This window comes from Asparagus officinalis, chromosome 5 (genome assembly GCF_001876935.1).
Source record: "Asparagus officinalis chromosome 5, Aspof.V1, whole genome shotgun sequence".
Taxonomy (NCBI): Eukaryota; Viridiplantae; Streptophyta; class Magnoliopsida; order Asparagales; family Asparagaceae; genus Asparagus; species Asparagus officinalis.
In genome coordinates, this window is record NC_033798.1 from 50,496,497 (window position 1) to 50,520,038 (window position 23,542).

Consider the following 23,542-nt stretch of genomic DNA (forward strand, 5'->3'; position numbering starts at 1 on the left):
GCAGTTCTGAGGGTGGTTTTCCTGCAGGGACTAAGTTCAAATCATTCTTGTGGCATGCTACCGCACCGATTCGACCCATGACCCTTCTTGCTGGTTTCCTCGCTATTTGGTTAAAGAAATGCGTGGTCTCGTACCAGTCTTGTGACGCTCTGCCCTTGGAAGTACTCTATCCAGCAGTTCAGCTTGCCTACAAGAAAGAACTCTCACTTCTTCCGGTGATGGTGGCTAACATTCACCGAGGACTTCGACAGCTTTCTGGTGCCTTTACACGGAAGGAAAAGGAATCGCCGACTCAGATTCCCACCCTTAAGACAGAGCTCCCGTATACTTACTTGATGGCTTGGTTCGTCCTTCACCGTTCTGATATGATGTCGGTACCGAGCGCCACAGATCATTCTGTTCCTTTACTACAATTGCTTGAGAAAGGCAAGTGGGAGGGGCGCGGATTTTCTGACATCAGGCAGCAGCTGCAGGTCCACAAGTGTTGGACATTTTCCACTTGCTTTCCGCAGTTCTCCGGCCGATACGGTGATTGTTTGATAGATGAGGAGAGGCCGAGAGAGTATAGAACTCACTTGGACATCGGGTGCTTTAACTGGCTGGTAAACATTAGGCCAGGTTATTTGACTTTTCGGGTGAGGGATCAGTGCTTCATAGAGCCATATCTACCCTGTCGATTCGCTCGTCAGTTTGGCTACGATCAGCTTTACGTCGGGAATCCTCGTCAGCAGCTTCGTGCCCACGGTGGTTTGGTAGATGGTCTCCGTGCGTGGTTGTGGACCGTGACTGGCTGTACTGGTGCTAAATTCAGTCTCCCGAGTGCTGATCGGCAGTTGAACCTCACTTTCTTAAGCTGCAAGTGGTTGTTAGCAGCCAACAAGACCATCCCCGTGAAGCCGATTGCAGAGCTAGAGGCCGAGGAAGCTTCTCAGGTTGATTCCCGTAGGATTTGGGAAAATGCTCGATCACAGAGGACACGGAACAAGACTCGTCGGATTGATGAAGAGGGAAAGAAGACCTTTCATTCCGCAGACGAGGCTTCAGGGGGAGATCCTGAAGGTTATGAAGACTTTTCCGAGCGAGGTTTGCTATTCATCTTTTCCTTCCATCTTCCAGAAATATTGAAACTGACTATGGTTTGATGTTTCAGGGACCACAGTTGACCAGGATGAAGAGTTCCGTCCCCCTTCCCAGGCGAGACCTTCGATTATTGTCCCTGCTGCTAGGCGGAAGAGATTAGCCCGCAAGCCGCGTGCAGCTTCCCGAGCATTTGATATGGACTTGGCTGGTGATGATCCTGCTAGTGACGGGGGTAACATCTACTCTGTAAACCACCTTCTTGGTTATTCGGAACATTGACTCATGCTTTTCCATCTCTATATAGGAGAGCGTGGAGAGAGCGAAATGAGTCCCGATTCCGTTCCTGTGTCTCCTGGTGAACCTGACCCGTTGCCTCAGTTAAAAAAGCCTACAGGGGTTGCCGACATTAGGGAGGATAGCAATGTAGGACCTGATTCCGCAGATCCAGGTACATCTACTATTGACAATGTATCTTTTAGATGGTATACAGAAGAATTTGTGCATCCTCTAATCACCTCTGTACATCTTGCTTCTTCAGATAACTTGCAGGAGGCATACGTGGATTTTGGGAATAAAGAGGCTAACACATCCATAAGGGGTAACTCATTTCTGTTGGTTGTAGTCTCTTTACTCTTCTTTGGTACTTATATTCTTTTACATCAGATTTCTCCATTGATGATTTTGACGAGGAAGGCTTGATCGCGGACACTCCTACACTCCACTTCATGTATAGCTCTCCTCAATTTGATGGCCAGTTACCCGGAGATATATTTTCCGAGCCTACGTTCGATAAGAATCTTGAGGATGATTCTTTCGAAGGTATATGCCTCCTCCCAAATTAATTATAGGACTAGCCAATTTTGACTAATGCAGCTATAATGTGATGCCTCTGAGAATTCTGACTTGTATTTAACAGGAGTTTTTGTTGAGAATGACCCTGTTGAGCCGGCTATGGGACCAACTACACCAGTTGATACACCCCCAGCCGTTACACCTCCACCACCCCCAGTGACTCAAGAGGGTATGAATACTATTTATTTACTCTTCAAGGTCTTTTTCTGACGGTTTTATCTTTTTTTTTTATCATGCAGGGCCTTCTTCTCGTCTTCATATTCTGGCGAGGGAGTTGTTATCTGATGATGATCCTGAGAAGATTGTCATCTGCATAGAAGTCCGCTCCTTCTTCTCTTTCATGAATGCTATGATTGGCAAGCTTTTCCATGGTGGACTTTCTCTTCGCCAATTCAAGCCTTTCCTTGATTCTAAAGTCAATTTGATAAGGGAAGCGGGACATCCAGATTTGGCACAGGCTATAGTTGATGACCTTGATTGCCTAGAGCATGAGCTTCAGATGTTTCGTGAGCTCCGAGATGCAGGTGCCTCCTCATTTATTGCTACCGAGCTGGACGCCCGCTTACAGTCATCACGCGAGACTCGGATTTTTGCTGAGCTCGAGATTCAGATGCAGCGGGGCCGAGTAGATCGAGTTAAGACGAGCCTTGCTACTAGATTATCTTCGCTTGCCGAGCTTGATCTTTCTATTACCTCTTGTGCGACCGAGATAGACCAGCTCAGAAGAACACTCCGTGAAAAAGAGGAGACTTTGGATATTCTTCAGATGACGAAAGCACAGGATCAGCAAACCCACACTGCTTTATCTGATGAGTTGAGATCCCTGGAGCAGAAGCTAGCCGAGACAGAAGAGATCGCTGCGAGGACTTCAGCCACCACCGAGGAGTCCATCAGGGCTGAACTTAGGCAAGCTTATGATGAGAAGCTTTCTAAGATCAGTCAGCAGATTTTTGGTCATGGTCTTGATGTATGATTTTGTTTGCTGAACACTTTGACTTTTGATTCTCTTAGTGAAACTTGCTTTCGTCTTTATTATGATTCGTCATTCCATTTGAAATGATTGACCACAATACTCATAGGATTTTTGGCAAACCCTCAGCCATCAACGGGTTTGATGAGCCTTTACCGACTACCGTTTGAGTCGGGCTAGCATGCGGATTGTTTAAATCCGTTCGCATGTAACGTTATGCTCGGAGATTGAATTCTCCGAGACTTTGTGCTATGATGTCGAATACATAGACTTCGCCATTGTTACGGGAATAGGCTACCCGGCGACACGTGTTAGGTGTTGACTTTAGGATTTTTGGCTAACCCCCAGCCTTCAACGGATTTGATTAGCCTTTACCGACTACCGTTTGAGTCGGGCTAGCATGCGGATTATCGGAATCCGTTCCGCATGTAACGTTGTGCTAAGGGAATGAACTCCCTTAGACTTCGTGCTATGATGTCGAATACATAGACTTCGCCATTGTTACGGGAATAGGCTACCCGGCGACACGTGTTAGGTGTTGACTTTAGGATTTTTGGCTAACCCCCAGCCTTCAACGGGTTTGATTAGCCTTTACCGACTACCGTTTGAGTCGGGCTAGCATGCGGATTATCGGAATCCGTTCCGCATGTAACGTTGTGCTAAGGGAATGAACTCCCTTAGACTTCGTGCTATGATGTCGAATACATAGACTTCGCCATTGTTACGGGAATAGGCTACCCGGCAACACGTGTTAGGTGTTGACTTTATCCCTACTTAGGCTTCGGGATAAAATACCCCAGAATCGGACTCTGGTGTCTTTTTGTTCGGAAAAAGACTAAACCGGCGACGCGTGTTAGGCGTCGGCATATCCTTTCTTAGGATTCAGGATGAAATTCCCCATGCGTGTAAGGCATGGATTTTGGTGTTATTAATAACAGCCTGCCGCAATGTTGAATATGCGGGCGAGTGTTCTTTTCAACGGTTAAGAACTAACCGGCAGCGCGGGTTAAGCGCAGACTTATCCTTGCTTAGGTTTCAGGATAGAATACCCCAGAATCGAACTCTGGTGTCTTTTTCTACGGAAAAAGACTAAACCGGCAGCGCGTGTTAGGCGCAGACTTATCCCTGCTTAGGATTCGGGATAAACTTCCTAGGATGAATCCTAAATTGATAAATTTCGGAAAAGATCGATGCGGGAAAGGCAGAATTTTATATTCTATTTCCCGGTCTTCTTTTAGGGTGAAGGCGAACCCGAAAACAAGGAAGGAAGAATTTTATATTCTATTCCCTGATCCTGGAAAGGAAGAATTTTATATTCTATTTCCAGCGAGGAAGAAACTAGAAGTGGGGTGTCCACTCCGAGAATCTGGAAAATTTAGATAAACTTGCCTTTTATAGGATGAGTTATCTAAACTGAAAATGGGTTCTTCGTTTATCGAAGTGGAATTTTCAACTCCGGTTATAACCATGAACAAGGTTTAACCAAAGAGAAAAAGGGAAGGAGTTCTTTCGTTTATCGAAAAGGGACTCCGAACTGAAAGTGGACCTCTTGCTCATGGAGAGAATCAAGAGGGCCAGAAAAACATTTTTGGTGGACTCACTGTCAATTGAAATTGATCAGTGAGGGATTTTGGTGGTGAACAATGATTTTGGGTTATCCTCTAGAATATTAAGTGTAATATTCTTCAAGGAACTTCCCGGTAAACGAGTTATCCTGAATGTACTAGGGATAGTACTTTTTCAGGAACTTCCCATTTATTGGCATTAATTGCCTGGCGCCCTCTTGAGTAATCAGGCGATATGCGCCGTTTGAATAGACTGTGTCTATTACAAACGGTCCTTCCCATTTGGGTTCGAATTTACCTTTCTTCTTGGAGGTGAGAATTATTGGTCGGCGAGCAGCGAGGACCAGATCTCCTTCCTTGAAGCTTCTCTGTCGGACTCTTTTGTTAAAAGCCCTTGACATCCTGGCTTGGTAAAACTCGATGTGTTGTTGAGCCTCCAAACGCTTTTCATCCAGCCTCTCGAGCTCTTCGAGACGCTTCTGATGTTGTTCTTCGGTCGTCATCTCCGTTGCGAGAGCGATCCGAAGGGAGGGAATTTGAATTTCCAAAGGTAGCACCGCTTCGCATCCATATACTAACGAGTACGGAGTAGCTCCCGTAGGAGTGCGTATGGTGGTGCGATAAGCCCAGAGTGCTTCACCGAGTTTATCGTCCCAGTCTCGTTTATTGGTCTTCACGAGCTTTGACAAGATCTTGATGATCGTCTTGTTAAACGCCTCCGCTAATCCATTCGCGACGGGATAATAAGGTGTTGATGAAACGTCTTCAATTTTGAACTTGTTACAAAATCTGATGAAGGCGTTGCTTATAAATTGCGGACCGTTGTCATGAATGATCCGTCTTGGCACGCCGTGTCGGTAGATGACATGATGCTTGATGAAATTAATGACGTTGTTCGTCTTCACTTCTCTAAGCGGAATCGCTTCAGCCCACTTTGAGAAATAATCTGTGATCGCGAGGATGAACCGATCACCTTTGACTGAAGGGGGAAAAATAGGACCGACTATGTCCATACCCCAAGTCTCGAACGGCCATGAAGTGGTTGACGTGTGCAACTGCTCTGGCGGTTGATGCATATAATTCGCATGTATCTGGCAAGCGTGGCATTCTCGTGCGTATTCGATTGCGTCACGAACCATCGTTGGCCAGAAATATCCCATCCTCCTGATGCGATCATACAGTTTAGGACCGGGCTGATGCGCACCACATTCTCCTTCGTGTGCTTCCTTAAGAACTTCCTTTGCTTCTCTGTTCGAAAGGCATCGGAGTAAAAGACCGTCGTACCCTCTACGGTATAATGTATGGGTTTCAGTATTATAGAAGAATCTTGGAGCTCTTCGGCGGATTGATTCCTTTTCTTTTACATCCTCTGGCAAGATACCATATTGGACGTAGTCGATGATAGGAAAACGCCAATCTCGGGACTCAGACCCAATTTGAGTTGAATTCACCTCTTTGGCGTTCACGTTTCTATCCTCTTCTTCTTCAATCTCCGTACTGTATATGGGTACGCAGAGTTGATGCGTCCGTACTGTGACTAACAGCTCAGCTTCGGGAGGCTGTGCCAGTGATACTGCTAGTGCCGCCAGTGCGTCTGCATAAGCGTTCTGGAGACGAGGGATGTATTCAATAAAGAATTCTTCGAAAGATTCTGCCATTTTGATGGCTTCCTGGTGGTACGGGATCAGGTCTTGATTCCTGACTTCATACTCACCGCGAACTTGGTTGACTATCAATTGCGAATCTCCAAAAGCTTCGAGATATTCGACCCCCAGCTCTTTGGCGAAACTGAGTCCAATGAGAAGCGCGTTGTATTCGGCAACATTATTGGAGCACGGACTAGTCAACGAATAAGCCCGAGGCATCACGTGCTTTCCAGGGGAGATTAAGACGACTCCAACTCCAGAGGAAACTGTAGGACATCCCGGGGTTATTACTCTATTAACTGCCCTTGAGGCACCATCGAAGTATAATTGCCATACTTGTTGGTGTGATGTGGTGTTAACCTCGTGGGTTTCATCCGGCAAGTCATCATATACTTCTGCCGTATCTGTGGTCGGGTTTGCCGCCAAAAGGTCACAAATCGCCTGTCCTTTTATCGACTTCTGCTGCTTGAAGTGCAAATCGTATTGGGACAAGAGAAGGGCCCACTTCGCTAGACGCCAATTCATAGAGGCCGGTTGCGTCATAAACACCCGTACTGGATTAACGTTGGAGATAACGTAGATCGTCTGTCCCACCAGGTAATGCCGCATCTTTTGCATCGCAAATACCAATGCAAGGCATTCTTTCTCAATCATCGGATATCGAGACTCAGCGCCTACCAAGGTCCGACTGAGGTAATAAACTGCCTGTTCGTGACCGTTATCATCGTCTTGCGCTAGTAAGGCACTTATCGAGTGGTTCATCGCCTTGAGATAAATCAAGAACGGTTTACCAGATTTCGGTGCAACGAGAACAGGAGGGTTCGCCAGATATGTTTTGATATCTTCGAACGCTTTTTGGCAGGCATCATCCCAGATGAATGATACTCCTTTCTTGTTCAGCTTAGAGAACGGTTGGCACTTCCCAGAAAGATTTGAGATGAAACGCCGGATATAAGCTAAACGCCCTTGCAATCCTCTGAGTTCTCTCAGATTCCTCGGGGGCTGCAATTCATGTATCGCCTTCACCTTATCAGGATCGATATGTATACCCTTAGTGGTGACGACGAACCCAAGAAATTTTCCGCTGGACATTCCAAGAAATGATTTAGTGGGGTTCATCTTCAACTGATGACTCCTCATGAGATCGAACATTGTCTTCAAATCCTTGATGTGATCTTCCTTGTTGCGGCTTTTCACAACCAAATCATCAACGTAACATTCGACTGTTTTCCTGAGATGTTCTTGGAAAATCTTAGTCATCGCTCGCTGGTATGTGGCACCGGCATTCTTCAGGCCGAAAGGCATCACCGTATAGCAGAAAACGCCGAGGGGTGTTCTAAACGCCGTATGCTTCTCATCCTCTGGATGCATCTTGATCTGGTTATATCCCGAAAATCCATCCATGAAGGACATCCTCTCAAATCCACATGTATTGTCGATAATGACATCCGTGATCGGGAGAGGGAAATCGTCTTTCGGACATGCTTCATTCAGGTTCCTGAAGTCGATGCAAATCCTGATTTTGCCATTCTTCTTCATGACGGGAACGATGTTGGCTAACCAGTCTGGATGTTGTTCCTCTCGGATAAATCCTGATTCGATCAACTTCTTAACCTCTGCCTCAATGGCTTCCATAATCTGCGGACGAAACCGTCTTTGCTGTTGCTTGACAGGTTTGGCATCCGGCTTGATATCGAGGCGGTGCATTGCGACATTGGGGTCGAGCCCTGGCATGTCTTCATAATTCCATGCGAAGACGTCGATATATTCCCTGATGAGAGCAATCAATTCCTCCTTCTCATCTGGGGGAAGACTGTCGCTGATGAATATAGGCTTTGGGTTAGCTTCATCACCCATGTTAATCTGGACTATTTTATCTTCAGTGGGTGGTTCTCTTTGCTCGAACCTATCGCCATACTGCATATTCAGATGGTGAACCCACGGGTCTTCCCATGTTGGCATTTGATCGTCGTCTTCCATGGTGGATGGATCAGCTGTAGTCATGTTCGCCATTAGGGTTTTGAAAACTTCTCCCAGACTTGTATCGGAGTCCCACTCTGAAGCATCGGGAGAGTATCCCTTCTTGGCTTTGTTAGCAATTTGATCGATAATTTGCCAACCACATTCGTCATCTGATGAAACATAACCTAAGCCTCGCCCATATTTATAATAATCCTCAGGTTTACCTTTTGGTACATATACTGCTTTGGCTGGATTACGAGGACCTCGATCGAAGTATAAACCTTCTCCGAGTGTGAAATCGTAGCCCTGCTTTTCCATGAGCTTGCGCGCTTCTGGACTATACTTGGATAGATGTCGACCAGGTTTGTCATCATCTTCGTCTTCACTTAGGAAATGATCTGGTAACGGAGAGCTTTTTCCTTTACCGTAAATCACTTCTTTAGCACCTCTTACTTTGTTCGGGATGACCATGGTTGTTCCGAAAGAATGCTGGAGGTGTTCCTTCGTTACATAGGATGATCGGATCGGCATATACAACTCAGGATTGTCGCCCCTGCTCAGCTAATTGATCACTAGGAGATGGATATTTGAAGTGATACTCATTTCCACTCCGGGTCGCGAAGACTTCCTGTTCTTCGTCGGAGAGCGGGAAAGTGGGGATTCTTTCGTCATCTTCCCCTGGGATAGCAGAGACTCCATAACAAGACCCCTTTTCCTTTAGACTTCCTCCTGGATGACGAACCGGCCCATTGTTCATCTCCAATCAGATCTGGATGAACCCAAAGGATTTCGCCATTTGGGGTTGTGTGCGGCACAAGTCCCTTTTGGCGCTTTCCGTGCGGGTCGTCATTCACCGTCTTCATCCCGACTTTGGTGACGCGTTTTGGCTCGAACCAAGTTGTAGGCACCGATCCAAAACTGATTGACACTGCGTTTGCTCCCACATTCTTGGCTGGTTTCGGGGTTATGACCCCTACGTCGATTAACGCCTGGATCTTGTCCTTGAGGTGGTAGCATGATCTTGTAGGGTGGTGGACCGCTCTGTGGTACGCGCAGTACTTTGGATCCGTCACCTTGCTGGCTCCCTCTTGATCCACGATCGCCGGCAGCTGGATTTTGTTGTTGTCCAACAAGTATTTGAAGATGCCGGGAACTTCATCATCCTTGAAGGAGTAGACTTTGGGAAACCTCGGCTCCGAAGACTTTTGTTTCTGAGGCCGTTGTTGCCAATGCGGCTGGGATTGTTGTGGCGCTCGTTGCTGCTGTTGTTGCTGAGGTTGCAACTGAAAAGTTTGGTTAGCATCAACGGAATTAGCATGAGCTTTACCTTTTCCTTTTTGGTTGAAGTTCTGTTTCGGAGGATTTGTTGCCGGTTGGCCTCTCTCCACCTTCTTTCTCCTGAGGAATCGCTCAGCTTGCTCTCCTCGGACTTTCAGATCCTTCCATGTCTTGGATGGTGCTGTGCCCATTGCTTCCAACACGTCCAGCGAAAGGTTGTTGTGGCAGGTCTGGAGGATGAATTCCTCGGTGATCGGGTACCGGCAATTCATCGCCTTGTTCCGGAACCTTTTGACGAAGGTGTCGACTAACTCCCCGTCTTTCTGCTTCTCGTCGAGCAACGATCCGATAGAGATCTCGGTGTCGTCGTCGAAGAAATTTGTAAGAAACTTAGTCTCCATGTCGTCCCAGCTGTTTATGCTTCCTGGCTTGAGGCGGCGATACCAATCGAAGGCGGCTCCGCGAAGAGTGCCAACGAATGACCGCACCATCAGAGGCTCATTACCAGAAATGACTCCCAAGTGCGATTTGAAGTAAATCAAATGCTGAGTGGGTGAACCCATCCCATTAAACGGCGTGAAGTTAATTAGACTGAACTTCGCCGGATATGGGATTGATTCCCACTCTCTTGGGTATGGACAAGGAATGCCCGTCTTTTTCGTCTCTTGAGCGGAAATCAATGTATTGATTTTGCTCTCGAGGTTTTTAATTTTTAGGCTTTCACCTGTATCTTCAATAGTTGCTTAGCTAAGGCCTCTTCAAGCATCTTGGCAATTTGTTCCGTACTTATCATAAGTGCCTCGCGGGGTTGTCCCTCGCTGGATACCGTATTATCTGATGCGACTGCGGAGCCGGCATCAGATTCTTCATCTTCTGAAGGGCGTCTTGTCCGAACCCTACCATAGGTTGCTCGCTCGATGGTTCCGGACTGCAGACGGGTTCTAGGCCGGGAGGCTTTCAGAGTCGACTCGAAATCATCCCGTGCCGATGTCCCCTTGCTGGTCATGTTGGTAGTGACCCTTGAACATTCATCATCTTTGACCATTGTTCCTATTCTTCGGAAACGTCTAGTCCTTGGCTTTGGTGCTTCCATGCTGAGTCTTTGGAACACGGAAACTCTTTCGGGAAACATTTTGGTGCAGTCGCACTCAGATAATACCGCCCGAATGAGTTTTGAGCAAGGACATTGAGTCTCTAATCTTTGAGGGCTCCTCTTTCTGGATTTGCTCGAACTTCCAGCACAATAGTACAGCTTGTCCGTTTGAAAGTCGGAGCAACCTATCGTGTGTCGGCACGATCTCCCAGGTATAACGTCATCGTCATCTGACAACAACGTTTCCTTCTGAGAATGAATTTCCTACTTTGAGCTCTCCAGAGTCACATGCCTCGAAACACGCCTTTGTGGGTGTGAATCTTCAGCGGGCTCCTGCACTTCGATGCGCAAAGTTGTGCGCTTGGGTGCCACGATTTTCTCCAAATGTTGAGGGTTACGGCAACCCCCAGCATGTTGAATTGTTTGGGACTTCTTCATTGGCCCCAACCGTTCTTGAACTGGAGCTTTGCCTCGTTCTTTGGGAAGCGGACCGAGGCGCTCCAAAACTGACTTCCTCCTCTGGGATGGTCTTGTGGGATCTCCCAGAACAGTTGCGGAAATTACCAGCGACTTAGGTTGATCCGCCGTAGTTTGAACTTTCGGCGGCTGCAGTTGTCGCCACTTCAGACTTCGGCTTCCAGACTTGGCGGGTTGGTGGTGGCTTCTTCGTCACCTCCTTTTGCAGTCTTCTACGGGCTTCTTCAGCTTTGGCCCGTACTTGCGCCGATAATGCGCGGCGCTTGCGGATACGCTCCTCCAGCGTCGTACGGTTCCGTTTGACCCGGACCCACTCCATTGTTGATGGCTTGGAGGAACCATTCTTCACTTGATGTTGAGGCTGTTTGCCTCGTTTGTTCTTCAGATCCGTGTTGTAGCGGACCCCGTCAATGGACTCCATGGCCTTGGCGAATTGCTTCGCGAGGCGTTGACCCTGCCTCTGGCGAGCTCTCTTAGAGAGAGTCACCACGCCTTCGATGGCGGATTTGACCTGCTTAGAGGCCGACTGGACTTCACCCGACGCAACTTCGGCGTCGATCGGGGTGAGGTTGTCGTTGGTGGCTTCAACTTCTTCGCACCAACGGACTTTTCTCCTAGAGGAGAACTTCTGGAATTTCTTGGACTTACGGGGGGAGGTTGATCCAGACGAGGACACGTACTCCTCGTACTTCTGCTGGTCGAACTCATACTCGACCTCCTCCACGACCGGGATCGAGATCCGCGGCTACGACGCTCCGATCTCGGCAGCGAGATCGGTGGCTCCCACTGTGGTCGCCATATTGTTCGCTCGAAAATTCATTGCTTTCTTCATTGATTCCATTGCTATCTTGAATAACAGTTTTTTCGGTTACAGAAGATCCGGTCTTCTTTAGATCCGGTTACAATGAAAATCAAACATAAAGAAAATTAAAAATTACAACTTTTTCTCTTTCGTCGAACAAATCACGAGCTCCTGTTATTCGGTCACTCGCTTGGGTGGGTTGTTTGCCTGCGCCGGGGTTGTTTGCCGTGGACCACCGCGCGATCTAGATCCGAACAGATCTACGCAGTATAACGGGTATTATTTCACTAAGGAAATAATAGCCGGAGGGATTATTTCACCAAGGAAACAATCGCTCGAATCTCGGGATCAAAGACCAAGCTTTGATCCGGAGTGTAACAACGTAGATCTGAGATCTCGATCCCCTCGAACTCCTGCCTTTTGTGATGCGGGTGCTCGCCAAGAATCAGATCTGGACGTCCAAGTCTTCAAGCCTTCAAAAACTCCAAGATGAGGTCTCAATCCGGCAGAGTTTCGGCTCTCCAAAAGTTCTTCCAAAAGTTTTCCAAAATGATGAATGACCCCACCTATTTATAGGCAACCAGATCTGTGCATTTGGCACAGATCTGGGCGGCCACCTCAGGGTGGCTCGGCTCATGCCGAGCCAAATCCGACTCTGAGTTTGATTCCAAAACTGATCATGACGCGATCGCGATTCATCCGGGTTCGCCTGTGGCGTTGCTCTGAACCCCGATTTGTTCTGAATCCTGATTTGGAAGTCTGGATTCCGATTAGGCAGTAAATCGGCTTTGGTGTCCGAGTTCGAGTCCGTTATATTGTTGGATGACTCGTTGACTCCCTGGACCGTTGGTTTGATTCCGCACGCGAGTGGATTCATTCCGTCATTCACGTGCGGTTCGTCAGCATCGTAGCCTTGTTAATCCGCTTCATTGCATGTCACTTGGCTTCGGTGTTGTGGACTGACGTTCGTGCTTAGATACATCGCCCGATGGTTCATTAGTTCGTGTTGAGCCGTGTTAAGGGACCTATAAGCAATTTTATATGCGCCTCTAGCATCGCCGCTGCCTCCTCCAAGGTTCCACCGCCATCTTCAGGTAGGTTTAATGACCAATGGACAAAACTTAGAAGATGAACGGGTGTTGTTCATTGTTTGGTGGAAAATTTGTAGTAAAAGAAATGAAAGAAAATTTTGATTTGTATTCCTTTGACCTTAATTACAATTGGATTTTCTGATTACAAAAGAGAGGAGAATTAATTTGGATTCTCACCTTTGTTTAATTCTGGGTTCTTCACGGTGGCGATGGAGTGCCTCCCTCAAATGCACGCGTCTTGTTTGCTCTCCGTTAACGATCCGACGTTTTGCTTCACTGGAACGATGTATTCTCCTCACGGTTTGACGTTGTGGAGAACTTGCAAAGCAAGTTTTAGAACTCTGAACGAGTTTAGAAGAACTCTGTAAAAGAGTTGATTTGAATAGAAAATCGGTTAGTAAGCCAATGCCAGAAGAAAGTTCCGGTGGTCGATCTCCAGATCCGAGAATGCTCCAAAGATCCTCTCTTTGCTGCTAAGCTCCAAGGTCAATCCGAGCCAAGAAGTTTCAACCTTTAACTCAGTTGAGTTCCTTTTTATTTATAGAGGATTAAGGGGGTGTAACTGTCTTTTAAATCACTCTTAAGTGGGGTGTAACCGCCCCCAAATCGTGAGAAATAGTTTTAGAACTGTTCAAGAGTTTAAGGGGTGTAATCCCCCCTAAAATCTCTCCATATTGTGGTGTAACCAACCCCATTAAGTGGAGATACAGTTTTAAAACCGTATAGGTTCTGTTTGAACCAGTCAAACATAAAAAACATAGGTCTGACCCCCGTGTTTTGATGTTGCAACGTAGGTCCGACTCTGGCGTTTTGATGTTGACATGCGGGGAAGACCTCTGCGTTTTGGTCTTGACATGCGGGGAGGACCTCCGTGTTTTGTTCTGGGAGTTTGGAATGTGGCCACGAGCTATGCGTTTTGAATCTGGGATGCATAGGTGAGCTCCGCGTCTGAATTTGAAGAGACCGTCGATTTGTAGTCTCCTTTGCTAGAGCGTTGCAAAGATCACCATCTTGTAATCTTCATATTAGCTCCTTGAAAATATGAGAGTCGTTAAATTGTAACTCTCGATGTTGATTGTGAAGGCTGTTGATTAGAGCTTTTATCGGTTGTCGTGAAGGTCGTCAGATTGTAACCTCCATCATCGGCGTTTGATGGAGGATCAGCTATTTATTGTGATTTTTAGACAGCCTCCAAAGTTTTTGAAAGTTCACGGTTGACTGGGACGAATTTTTAGAATACTTTGGATCTCAACTCTGATCTTGGAGCTGTTGATTCCTTGTCGTAAAGGATTCGTTCTCTGCACTCGCTTTGAATACATCTTGGTTGACGAGATTTGCCATGCAGGACCTGTGTGAAGGTATGCATCACAATCCTACTTCTGGAATGCGGAGGATGAACCCTGCATTTTGAACTTGAGACGCGGGTCTCACCCTTGCATGTTGAATTTGGAACACTGGTATGATCTCGGCGTTTGGTTTTTGCATCGCGGGTCTGACCTTAGCGTTTTGACTTAAGACATAGAAGTGGCTTCCGTACACTAAGTCTTTGAGACTTGTCTTTAGCTCATCTGTTTCAAGTCTCGGCTCACATCCATTAAGCTAATAGACCTACGAACATGCATAGGATTTTTGACAAACCCTCATCCATCAACGGATTTGATAAGCCTTTACTGACTACCATTTGAGTCGGGCTAGCATGTGAATTATTTGAATTCGTTTCACATGTAACGTTGTGCTAAGAGAATGAAACCATATCTCAAAATAAAGGGGGCGTTTTGACGCTGCATTGTGTTTTATAAGGCAGGGATATATTGTCGATATGCCCTATCTTATAAATGCACAATGTGGCCAAATCGTCTCACCCTTTATAAGGTAATGACTCTATCTTACCGATTTGTAAGATGAGTTCAATTTCCTTTTATACCTGAAATTAACAAACACTTAATTGCTTGTTTTCAGTGGAGTATCCTTCCGGAGCTTTTTCATCGCATGCGGTGAATGGACATCGTGATGAATATTATTCGACGTCTGATGATTTTTTGCCGATTCCACTTGCTTCCCAGTTTGTTCCGGGCACGTCGTATTTGAATTCGTTTCACATGTAACGTTGTGCTAAGAGAATGAACCCTCTTAGACTTGATGCTATGATTTCGAATACATAGACTTTGTTATTTTCACGGAAAAAGACTAACCGGTAACGTGTGTTAGGCGTAGGCTTATCTCTAATTAGGAATCGAGATAAAGTCCCTCATGCGTGTGATGCATGGATTTTGATGTCTTTTTCATGGCAAAAGACTAACCGGAAACGCGTGTTAGGCATAGACTTTTCTCTAATTAGTTATCGAGATAAAGTCCCCCATGCGTGCAAGGCATGGATTTCGGCGTTATTAATAATAACCTGCCACGATGTTGAATACGTGGGCTTTGCCATTATTGCGGGAATAGACTACCCGGCAGCATGTGTTAGATGCAGACTTATCTCTAATTAGGGATCGAGATAAAGTCCGGCATGTATAAAAGGCATGGATTTTAGTGCTACGATGTTGAATACGTAGACTCCGTCATTATTACGAGAGTGGATCACCCGACAACACGTATTAGGCGTTGACTTATCCCTACTTAGGATTTAGGATAAAATTCCCCATACATGCGAGGTATGAATTCAGAGATTATTAATTTAATGATAATCACTAGCTACAATATTAAATACATAAACTTTGTCATTATTTCTTCCTGTGTTACTTGAAACACTAAAAGAAAATTGGAAGCGCCAGAGGTGTAATATTAACTTGGCATGAATTTTAACTTAGAGTGAAATTCCAAAATTTTCTTTATTATCACTAGGATAATTCCAGAAAATATTTAATCCGCTGGGATTTTATAATGAAAACTTGATATTCTTGTTCAAAAATGATTAACAAGTTAATTGGGGGATTTGACTGTTAGAGGTGTGATGTTAACCTAACAGTATTTTATGGACCTATCGCTCTATTGAAGAGAGTCACAAGTTTTGGTGGGCTCGTATGACAAAGTACGTCTTGAGCCGATGGAGCGAGGAGTTGCACGCTTGCGGCCTTTATGCAGCCATTCGTGCTACCATGCATGGTTTACCCGTTAGTGCGAAGCATTTCTTTGCCTTATGCGAGCTTTATAATCCGGACTCGGGTGTGATGTTAACTTGACTAAAATTTATGGACCTATCGCTCTATTAAGGAGAGTCGATAAGTTGATTTTTTCAATGGTGTGATATTAACATGACAAGAAGAATATCATGATCAGGGTAATTTTGAGGACCTATCGCTCTATTGGAGAGAGTCGATAAGTGGATTGTCAGAGGTTTGGTGTTAACATGACTGAAATTTGTGTTGCGATTGGAGTAACTTTGGGGACTTATCATCCTATCGACAAGGATTGATAAGTGGATTGTCAGAGGTATGATGTTAACGTGACAGGAATGTGTTGCAATCGGAGCAACTTTGTGGACTTATCATTCTATTGAAGAGGATTGATAAGTGGGTTGTCAGAGGTATGATGTTAACGTGATAGGAATGTGTTGGGATTAGAGCAACTTTGTGGACTTATCATCCTATTGAAGAGGATTGATAACTAAATTTGTCAGAGGTTAAGTGTTAACGTGACAGGATTTGTGTTGCGATTGGAGCAACTTTGTGGACTTATCATCCAATTGAAGAGGATTGATAAGTGGGTTGTTAGAGGTATGATGTTAACGTGACAAGAATGTGCTGCGATCGGAGCGACTTTGTGGACTTATCACCTATTGAAGAGGATTGATAAGTGGGTTGTCTGAATTTGAAGAGACCATCGATTTGTAGTCTCCTTTGCTAGAGCATTGCAAAGATCACCATCTTGTAATCTTCATCTTGACTCCATAAAAATATGAGAGTCGTTAAATTGTAACTCCCGATGTTGATTGTGAAGGCTGTTCATTAGAGCTTTTATCGGTTGTCGTGAAGGTCATCAGATTGTATCCTCCATCATCGACGTTTGATGGGGGATCAGCTATCTATTGTGATTTTTAGACAGCCTACAGAACCCCCTCCAAAGTTTTTAAAAGTTCACGGTTGACTGGGATGAATTTTCAGAATACATTGGATCTCAACTCTGATCTTGGAGTTGTTGATTCCTTGTCGTAAAGGAGTCGTTCTCTGCACTCGCTTTGAATACATCTTGGTTGACGAGATTTGCCATGCAGGACCTGTGTGAAGGTATGCATCACAATCCTACTTCTAGAATGCGGAGGATGAAACCTGCATTTTGAACTTGAGACGCGGGTCTCACCTTTGCAAGTTGAATTTGGAACACGGGTATGATCTCGGCGTTTGGCTTTTGCATCGCGGGTCTGACCTCAGCGTTTTGACTTAAGACATGGAAGTGGCTTCCGTGCACTAAGTCTTTAAGACTTGTCTTTAGCTCATCTGTTTTAAGTCTCGGCTCATATCCATTAAGCAAATAGACCTACGAACATGCATAGGCTTTTTGGTAAACCCTCAGCCATCAACAGATTTGATAAGCCTTTACCGACTACCGTTTGAATCGGGCTAGCATGTGAATTATTTGAATCCGTTTCACATGTAACGTTGTGCTAAGAGAATGAACCCTCTTAGACTTGATACTATGATATTGAATAAATAGACTTTGTCATTTTTACGGAAAAAGACTAACCGGTAACGCATGTTAGGCGTAGGCTTATCTCTAATTTAGAATCGAGATAAAGTCCCCCATTCGTGTGATGCATGGATTTTGATGTCTTTTTCATGGCAAAAGACTAACCGGCAACGCGTGTTAGGCGTAGACTTATCTGTAATTAGGGATCGAGATAAAATCCCCCATGCGTGCAAGGCATGTATTTCGGCATTATTAATAACAACCTGCCACGATGTTGAATACGTGGGCTTTGCCATTATTGCGGGAATAGACTACGCGGCAGCATGTGTTAGATACAGACTTATCTCTAATTAGGGATCGAGATAAAGTCCAGCATGCATAAAAGGCATGGATTTTAGTGCTACGATGTAATATTAACATGGCATGGATTTTTACTTAGAGTGAAATTCAGAAATTTTGTTTATTATCACTAGGATAATTCCAGAAAATATTTAATACGCTAGGATTTTATAATGAAAACTTGCTATTCTTGTTAAAAAATGATTAACAACTTCATTGGGGGATTTGACTGTTAGAGGTGTGATGTTAACCTAACAGTATTTTATGGGCCTATCGCTCTATTGAAGAGAGTCGATAAATTGGTTTGATCGTTAGAGGTGTGATGTTAACTTGACTAAAATTTATGGACCTATCGCTCTATTAAGGAGAGTTGATAAGTTGATTTTGTCAAAGGTGTGATATTAACATGACAAGAAGAATATCATGATCAGGGTAATTTTGAGGACCTATCGCTCTATTGGGGAGAGTCGATAAGTGAATTGTCAGAGGTTTGGTGTTAACTTGATGGAAATTTGTGTTGCGATTAGAGCAACTTTGGAGACTTATCATCCTATTGACGAGGATTGACAAGTAGATTGTCAGAGGTATGATGTTAACGTGACAGGAATGTGTTGCGATCGGAGCCACTTTATGGACTTATCATTCTATTAAAGAGGATTGATAAGTGGGTTGTCAGAGGTATGATGTTAACGCGACAGGAATGTGTTGCGATTGAAGCAACTTTGTGAACTTATCATCCTATTGAAAAGGATTGATAAGTGAATTTGTCAGAGGTTTAGTGTTAACGTGACAGGATTTGTGTTGTGATTGGAACAACTTTGTGGACTTATCATCCTATTGAAAAGGATTGATAAGTGGGTTGTCAGAGGTATGATGTTAACGTGGCAGGATTGTGTTGCGATCGGAGCAACTTTGTGGACTTATCACCTGTTGAAGAGGATTGATAAGTGGGTTATCAGAGGTGTTTGATATTAACGTAACAAGAAAATGTGTACTTGTGACTTGCACAAGATTTTGGGAATTAGCGTCTCGCTGGGGAAACTTGCTAGGTGAGTTTATCATCAGAAGTGATGAATTTTGATGCTTGTGATTTGAATAAGATTTTGAAGACTTAGTGTCTTGCTGGGGAAGATTGCGATTTGCTAATTTTGAGGACCTATCATCCTATTGGTAATGATTGATAAGTTGATTGTCAGAGGTGTATGTTGTTAACATGACAAATTGGGAGTAATGCGAGTTGAATGCGTTGCAATATTTCCTCTTAGCCTCCTTGGAAGGCTGTGCGGTCCACTGCTCGTCATCGAGGAGGTCCGGATGGACCCACATCACCTGCCCTGATGGCAGAGTTTGTGGAACCAAACCCTTCTCCCGCTGGTTGTGAGGATCGTCGTTAGTGATCTTCAAAACCGCCTTGGGGATAGGAATTATCCCCGCCGGAGCTTGAACCTCCGGGAGACCCGTTCCAAAGCTCAAAGTGACCATGTTCGCCGTCAATTGCTTTTGGACCTTCTCTTTCTTCAAGACCCCCGCGTCGTAGAGGGCCTGGAGTTTGTCCTTGAGGACTCTGTGGGGATGATGATCGTCAGAAGTGTAATGTTAACTTGACGATGTGAAAGATTTGTTACTCTTAATCGAATGGATTCCAAGTAACCAACCCCCAGTCTTGATTAAGACTTAGTAGGGAAATAAAAAGAGGTAGACAAGGCACTTCACCTAGTGGGGCACTATCCATGAAGTCGAATAGAGGCACATCACCTAGTAGGCCATTATCTAATGAGTTTGACTATCAGAGGTAATTGTTAACGTGATAGTTTTATGGTCCTGCCATCCTATTGAAGATTATTGACGAATTGATAGACTATCAGAGGTAACTGTTAACGTGATAGTTTTGTTGACCTGTCATCCTATTAAAGAGGATTGACGAATTGATAGACTATTAGAGGTAACTGTTAACGTGATAGTTTTGTGGACCTGTCATCCTATTGAAGAAGATTGGCAAGCCGATGGACTATCAGAGGTAAATGTTAACGTGATAGTTTTGTGGTCTAGCCATCCTATTAAAGAGGATTGGCAGATTGATGGACTATCAGAGGTAACTATTAACGTGATAGTTTTCTGGTCCTGTCATCCTTTTTAAGAGGATTAGCAAGTTGAGGGACTATCAGAGGTAAATGTTAACGTGATAGTTTTGTGGTCCTGCCATCCTATTAAAGAGGATTAGCAAGTTGAGGGACTATCATAGGTAAATGTTAACGTGATAGTTTTATGGTCCTGCCATCCTATTGAAGAGGATTGGCAAGTTGAGGGACAATCAGAGGTAAATATTAATGTGATAGTTTTATGGTCCTGCTATCCTATTGAAGCGGATTGGCGAATGCATAGGCTATCAGAGGTCATCATTAACGTGATAGTTTTGTGGTCCTCGGGTGGACAGAGGTATTCTATTGAACATGACAACTCAGAAAATTTATTATTCATAATCCATTGAACTATAAATAAACCAACCCCCAGTCTTGAACAAGTGTAGGGGAAAAAGGAGCAGACATGGCACATCGCCTAATGGGCCACTATCTAACGAGTTTGACTATCAGAGGTAATTATTAACGTGATAGTTATTGTAGACCCTGGCATCCTACTGAAGAGGATTAGCTTCAGTGGCTGTAGTATCTCCCCCTTTTGATTGAGAAGATTGGGCTCGGTCCGATTGCTCAGGCTGATCCTACCTATTTTGTTCTTCAGCTTTGATCTTGACAATAATCTTTTGAGCCTATTCGCCTTGAAAGATTAGTTGTCTCCAAGAACGGCACTCTGTAACTCCTATTCGGTCTGCAAGTTGTGTCGACAGGTCTCTGCTAAGGTAGATTGTGTCATACCTGACGAACACCGGAGAGCCATGGTTCAGAACCTCTTGACGAAGGCTTTGACGGACTCCCTCTTCTTCTGCTTAGTGGCGAGAAGGGTATGGATGGAGACTTATGTATCATCTTCAAAGAATCTTAATAGGAAGAGTCTCTCTAGATCTACCCACTTTTGGATACATCTGGTAGGTAGTTTCCTGGACCATTCAAAGGTAATTCCCTTGAGGGTACAAATGAACAATCGAGCCAGTATGGCATCGTTTGATATCACATTCCTAGTATGTGACTTAAAATGAGAGATATGTTGGTTCGGTGATCCCGTGCCGTCAAAAGTTTGTAGCGTCAGGACCTTAAATTTTGGAGGATAAGGGGCTGCATCCCATTCGGTAGGATAGGGCCTGACAACTCCCTCATCTTGGAGCTCGCTTCTGTCAGCAATGGCATTGAGGTGGGCTTCCAATTCTTCCATTTTGGCAGACTGGAGATTTTGCTCGTTCTCCGTCTCTCTTCCTTCATTAGAGGAAGGTTCCAGATTGTGGGCTTCTTGATCAGAAGCAGTGTCATCAACCGTTTTTTCCTTTCCTTTTCTTGTGTGAAGTCGGGATGAAGACGTTCTTCCCTTCCGGAAAGATTCTTGCCTGGGTGGTGAATCTGTCTTCTGGGATTTGGCCTTGTCTGTGACGATTTGAGTCAACAGGGCCAAGAGTTCATTGATGGCCTCCTGCTGAGATTTAAGCATGGCCTCCGGCTCATCAAGTCTCTTTGCGAGATCTTCATGGTTTCCCGTTATATAAGCAGAGCTCTCATGTTCAACAAAAGAGCTTGATGATTAAGACTCTGCAATGGCTGAGTGTTCATCATCGGAATTGGTTCCTCTGGCTAACCTCCAATAGTTGACATGGGGAATGGCTCCCGTTCTAGTCCGAGTGTGTCGGTAGACTCCTTCAAACTCGTTAGTGATTACTCTAATGGTTGGTGAACGACTTATCTTAGAGTCATCGGAACTAGGACCTGAGGCTTTCCCTCTACCGATCACATTGATAGTGACCCCAGGATACTCACTCTCTGGAGACTTCTTCCTGTGCGAACATCGTCATTGGTTAGGTAAAACAACGTTCGTTGGTCGGTTGAATATCGACGGTTTGGCCGCATATGAGCAACATTGGCATCCCGAGAGGACCGTAGGGATCAGTCGTTCACATTGGAATGAACAAATAATTTGTTGCATCAGTCTTTCACTCAATATGAACTCTCTCAAATCTGTTGTAAAGATTCGAGGAGAATTACTCACTGATCGTGAGGTTTGAACTAGAACCCTCAGCCTATGATTGGACAGGACTGGCTCTTGGTGGACATGAATCTGATTTAGATGCCTTGGATCCATGAACTTCTTATATCCGCCTCTCAATCTAGTCGTGCTACGCAGAGTATTCGGGGGTCTCGCATTCTGTATTATATTTGGAACTTGGGACGCGAGGGTCGCGTTTGGCACTTGAGATGCGAAGGTCGCGTTTGGCACTTGAAACGTGAAGGTCCCGTTTGGCACTTGAAACGCGAGGTCCGCATTTTGGTATGGAAACATGAGGGTCGCGTTCTTCATTGTCGATGTGAGGGTCGTGTTTTGACTGGGAAACGTGAAGTTGAAGTTCACGTTCAACGAAGGCTTGAGATCCGCGTTTTGGCTGTAAAACACGCCATTGATGGCCACGTTCAGTCTGGTTCTCGCGAAGCTCATGTTTGGGCTCATAAACACGAGGCTTGCATTCTAAAGTAGAAACAAGAAGCTCAGGGTCGCGTTTAGGCTCACGAAAGCGAAGCTCGCATTTTTTGGGGGATCGACTTTCTTGGAGTTGTGCCGAAGCTAAGTCTTCTCCTTCAGAGAGGGGACTGTAGGAACAGTGTAACCCCCAGGGGAGACAACCCTTTGATGAGTCGGCCACAACTGGAGCTTTAGTCTCCTTAGAAACTTTGTGGATCTTACGCATAGCCTTGGGGCTAAGTGATCCGGAGGAGATAGCCTCCTCAAACTTGGCTTGATCAAACTCTACCATGAGAGTTTTGACGGTTGTTCCAATGAGATGAACATCGAATTACGCCACCACTTCTTCATCAGAGATCATCCCCAGCGGAGTCACCATCTTTTGTTTGGTGGAAAATTTGTAGTAAAAGAAATGAAAGAAAAGTTTAATTTGTATTCCTTTGACCTTAATTATAATTGGATTTTCTGATTACAATAGAGAGAAGAATTAATCTGGATTCTCCCCTTTGTTTAATTCTGGGTTCTTCAGGCAAGCTCAATTAAGTCTGGCAAGCTGAGTGTGTAAACGAACATAGCATCATAGAAGAACTCAAGTTTGTAGGCGAGCTCTAACCAATGGCATGCGAGCTATATGCTTGCAAGTGGGGTCCAAACAATAGCAGGCGAGCCACGTGCATCCAGGCCAGGCCTGACGTCTGCTAGTTAAGATGGTGATGGCATTTCAGATCGCATTAAATGGGATCTGACAGGGCGTCCTTGTTTTCACGCGCTCAATCTGATCTATTGCTTCGGTTGGACCTTGAATGTCAACCGTTATTTCGAGATTAATCTCAGTTGTTCAGCTTAACCGCTTAAATCTCAGCTGCTCATTTGAATTTGAAGCATTTTGACATTTGAAAATTAGATCTGAACCGTCGGATCCGAGAATAAACCTCGACCGTTCATTTTGAATAGTCATATATGAACCGTTTTGTTCGATCTTAGCCATTGCTTCGGTTGAGATAGCTAATCTCAACCATTGGCTCTCGCCTATAAATAGGCTTCGTCGTCCTCGTGGAGACACTTCTGCACACTTTGAAATTTTCGTCTAAGTTTTTTTTTAGAGAGGAAAAAAGAACACAATTTTATTCATATTTCTTCAGAG

At 44.9% G+C, this 23,542-nt stretch overlaps 1 protein-coding gene across 1 annotated transcript in view; it reads left to right on the plus strand.

Annotated features, from left to right (window-relative positions):
- The window catches only part of LOC109841817, a 26,204-nt gene continuing 4,449 nt past the window's right edge, over window positions 1,788–23,542 (plus strand). The window contains exons 1-2 of the mRNA XM_020410755.1: window positions 1,788–1,899; window positions 1,997–2,817. Coding sequence (XP_020266344.1) covers window positions 2,273–2,817 — 545 coding nt within the window. The 5' untranslated portion in view covers window positions 1,788–1,899; window positions 1,997–2,272. The remainder of the gene's footprint in view (window positions 1,900–1,996; window positions 2,818–23,542) is intronic.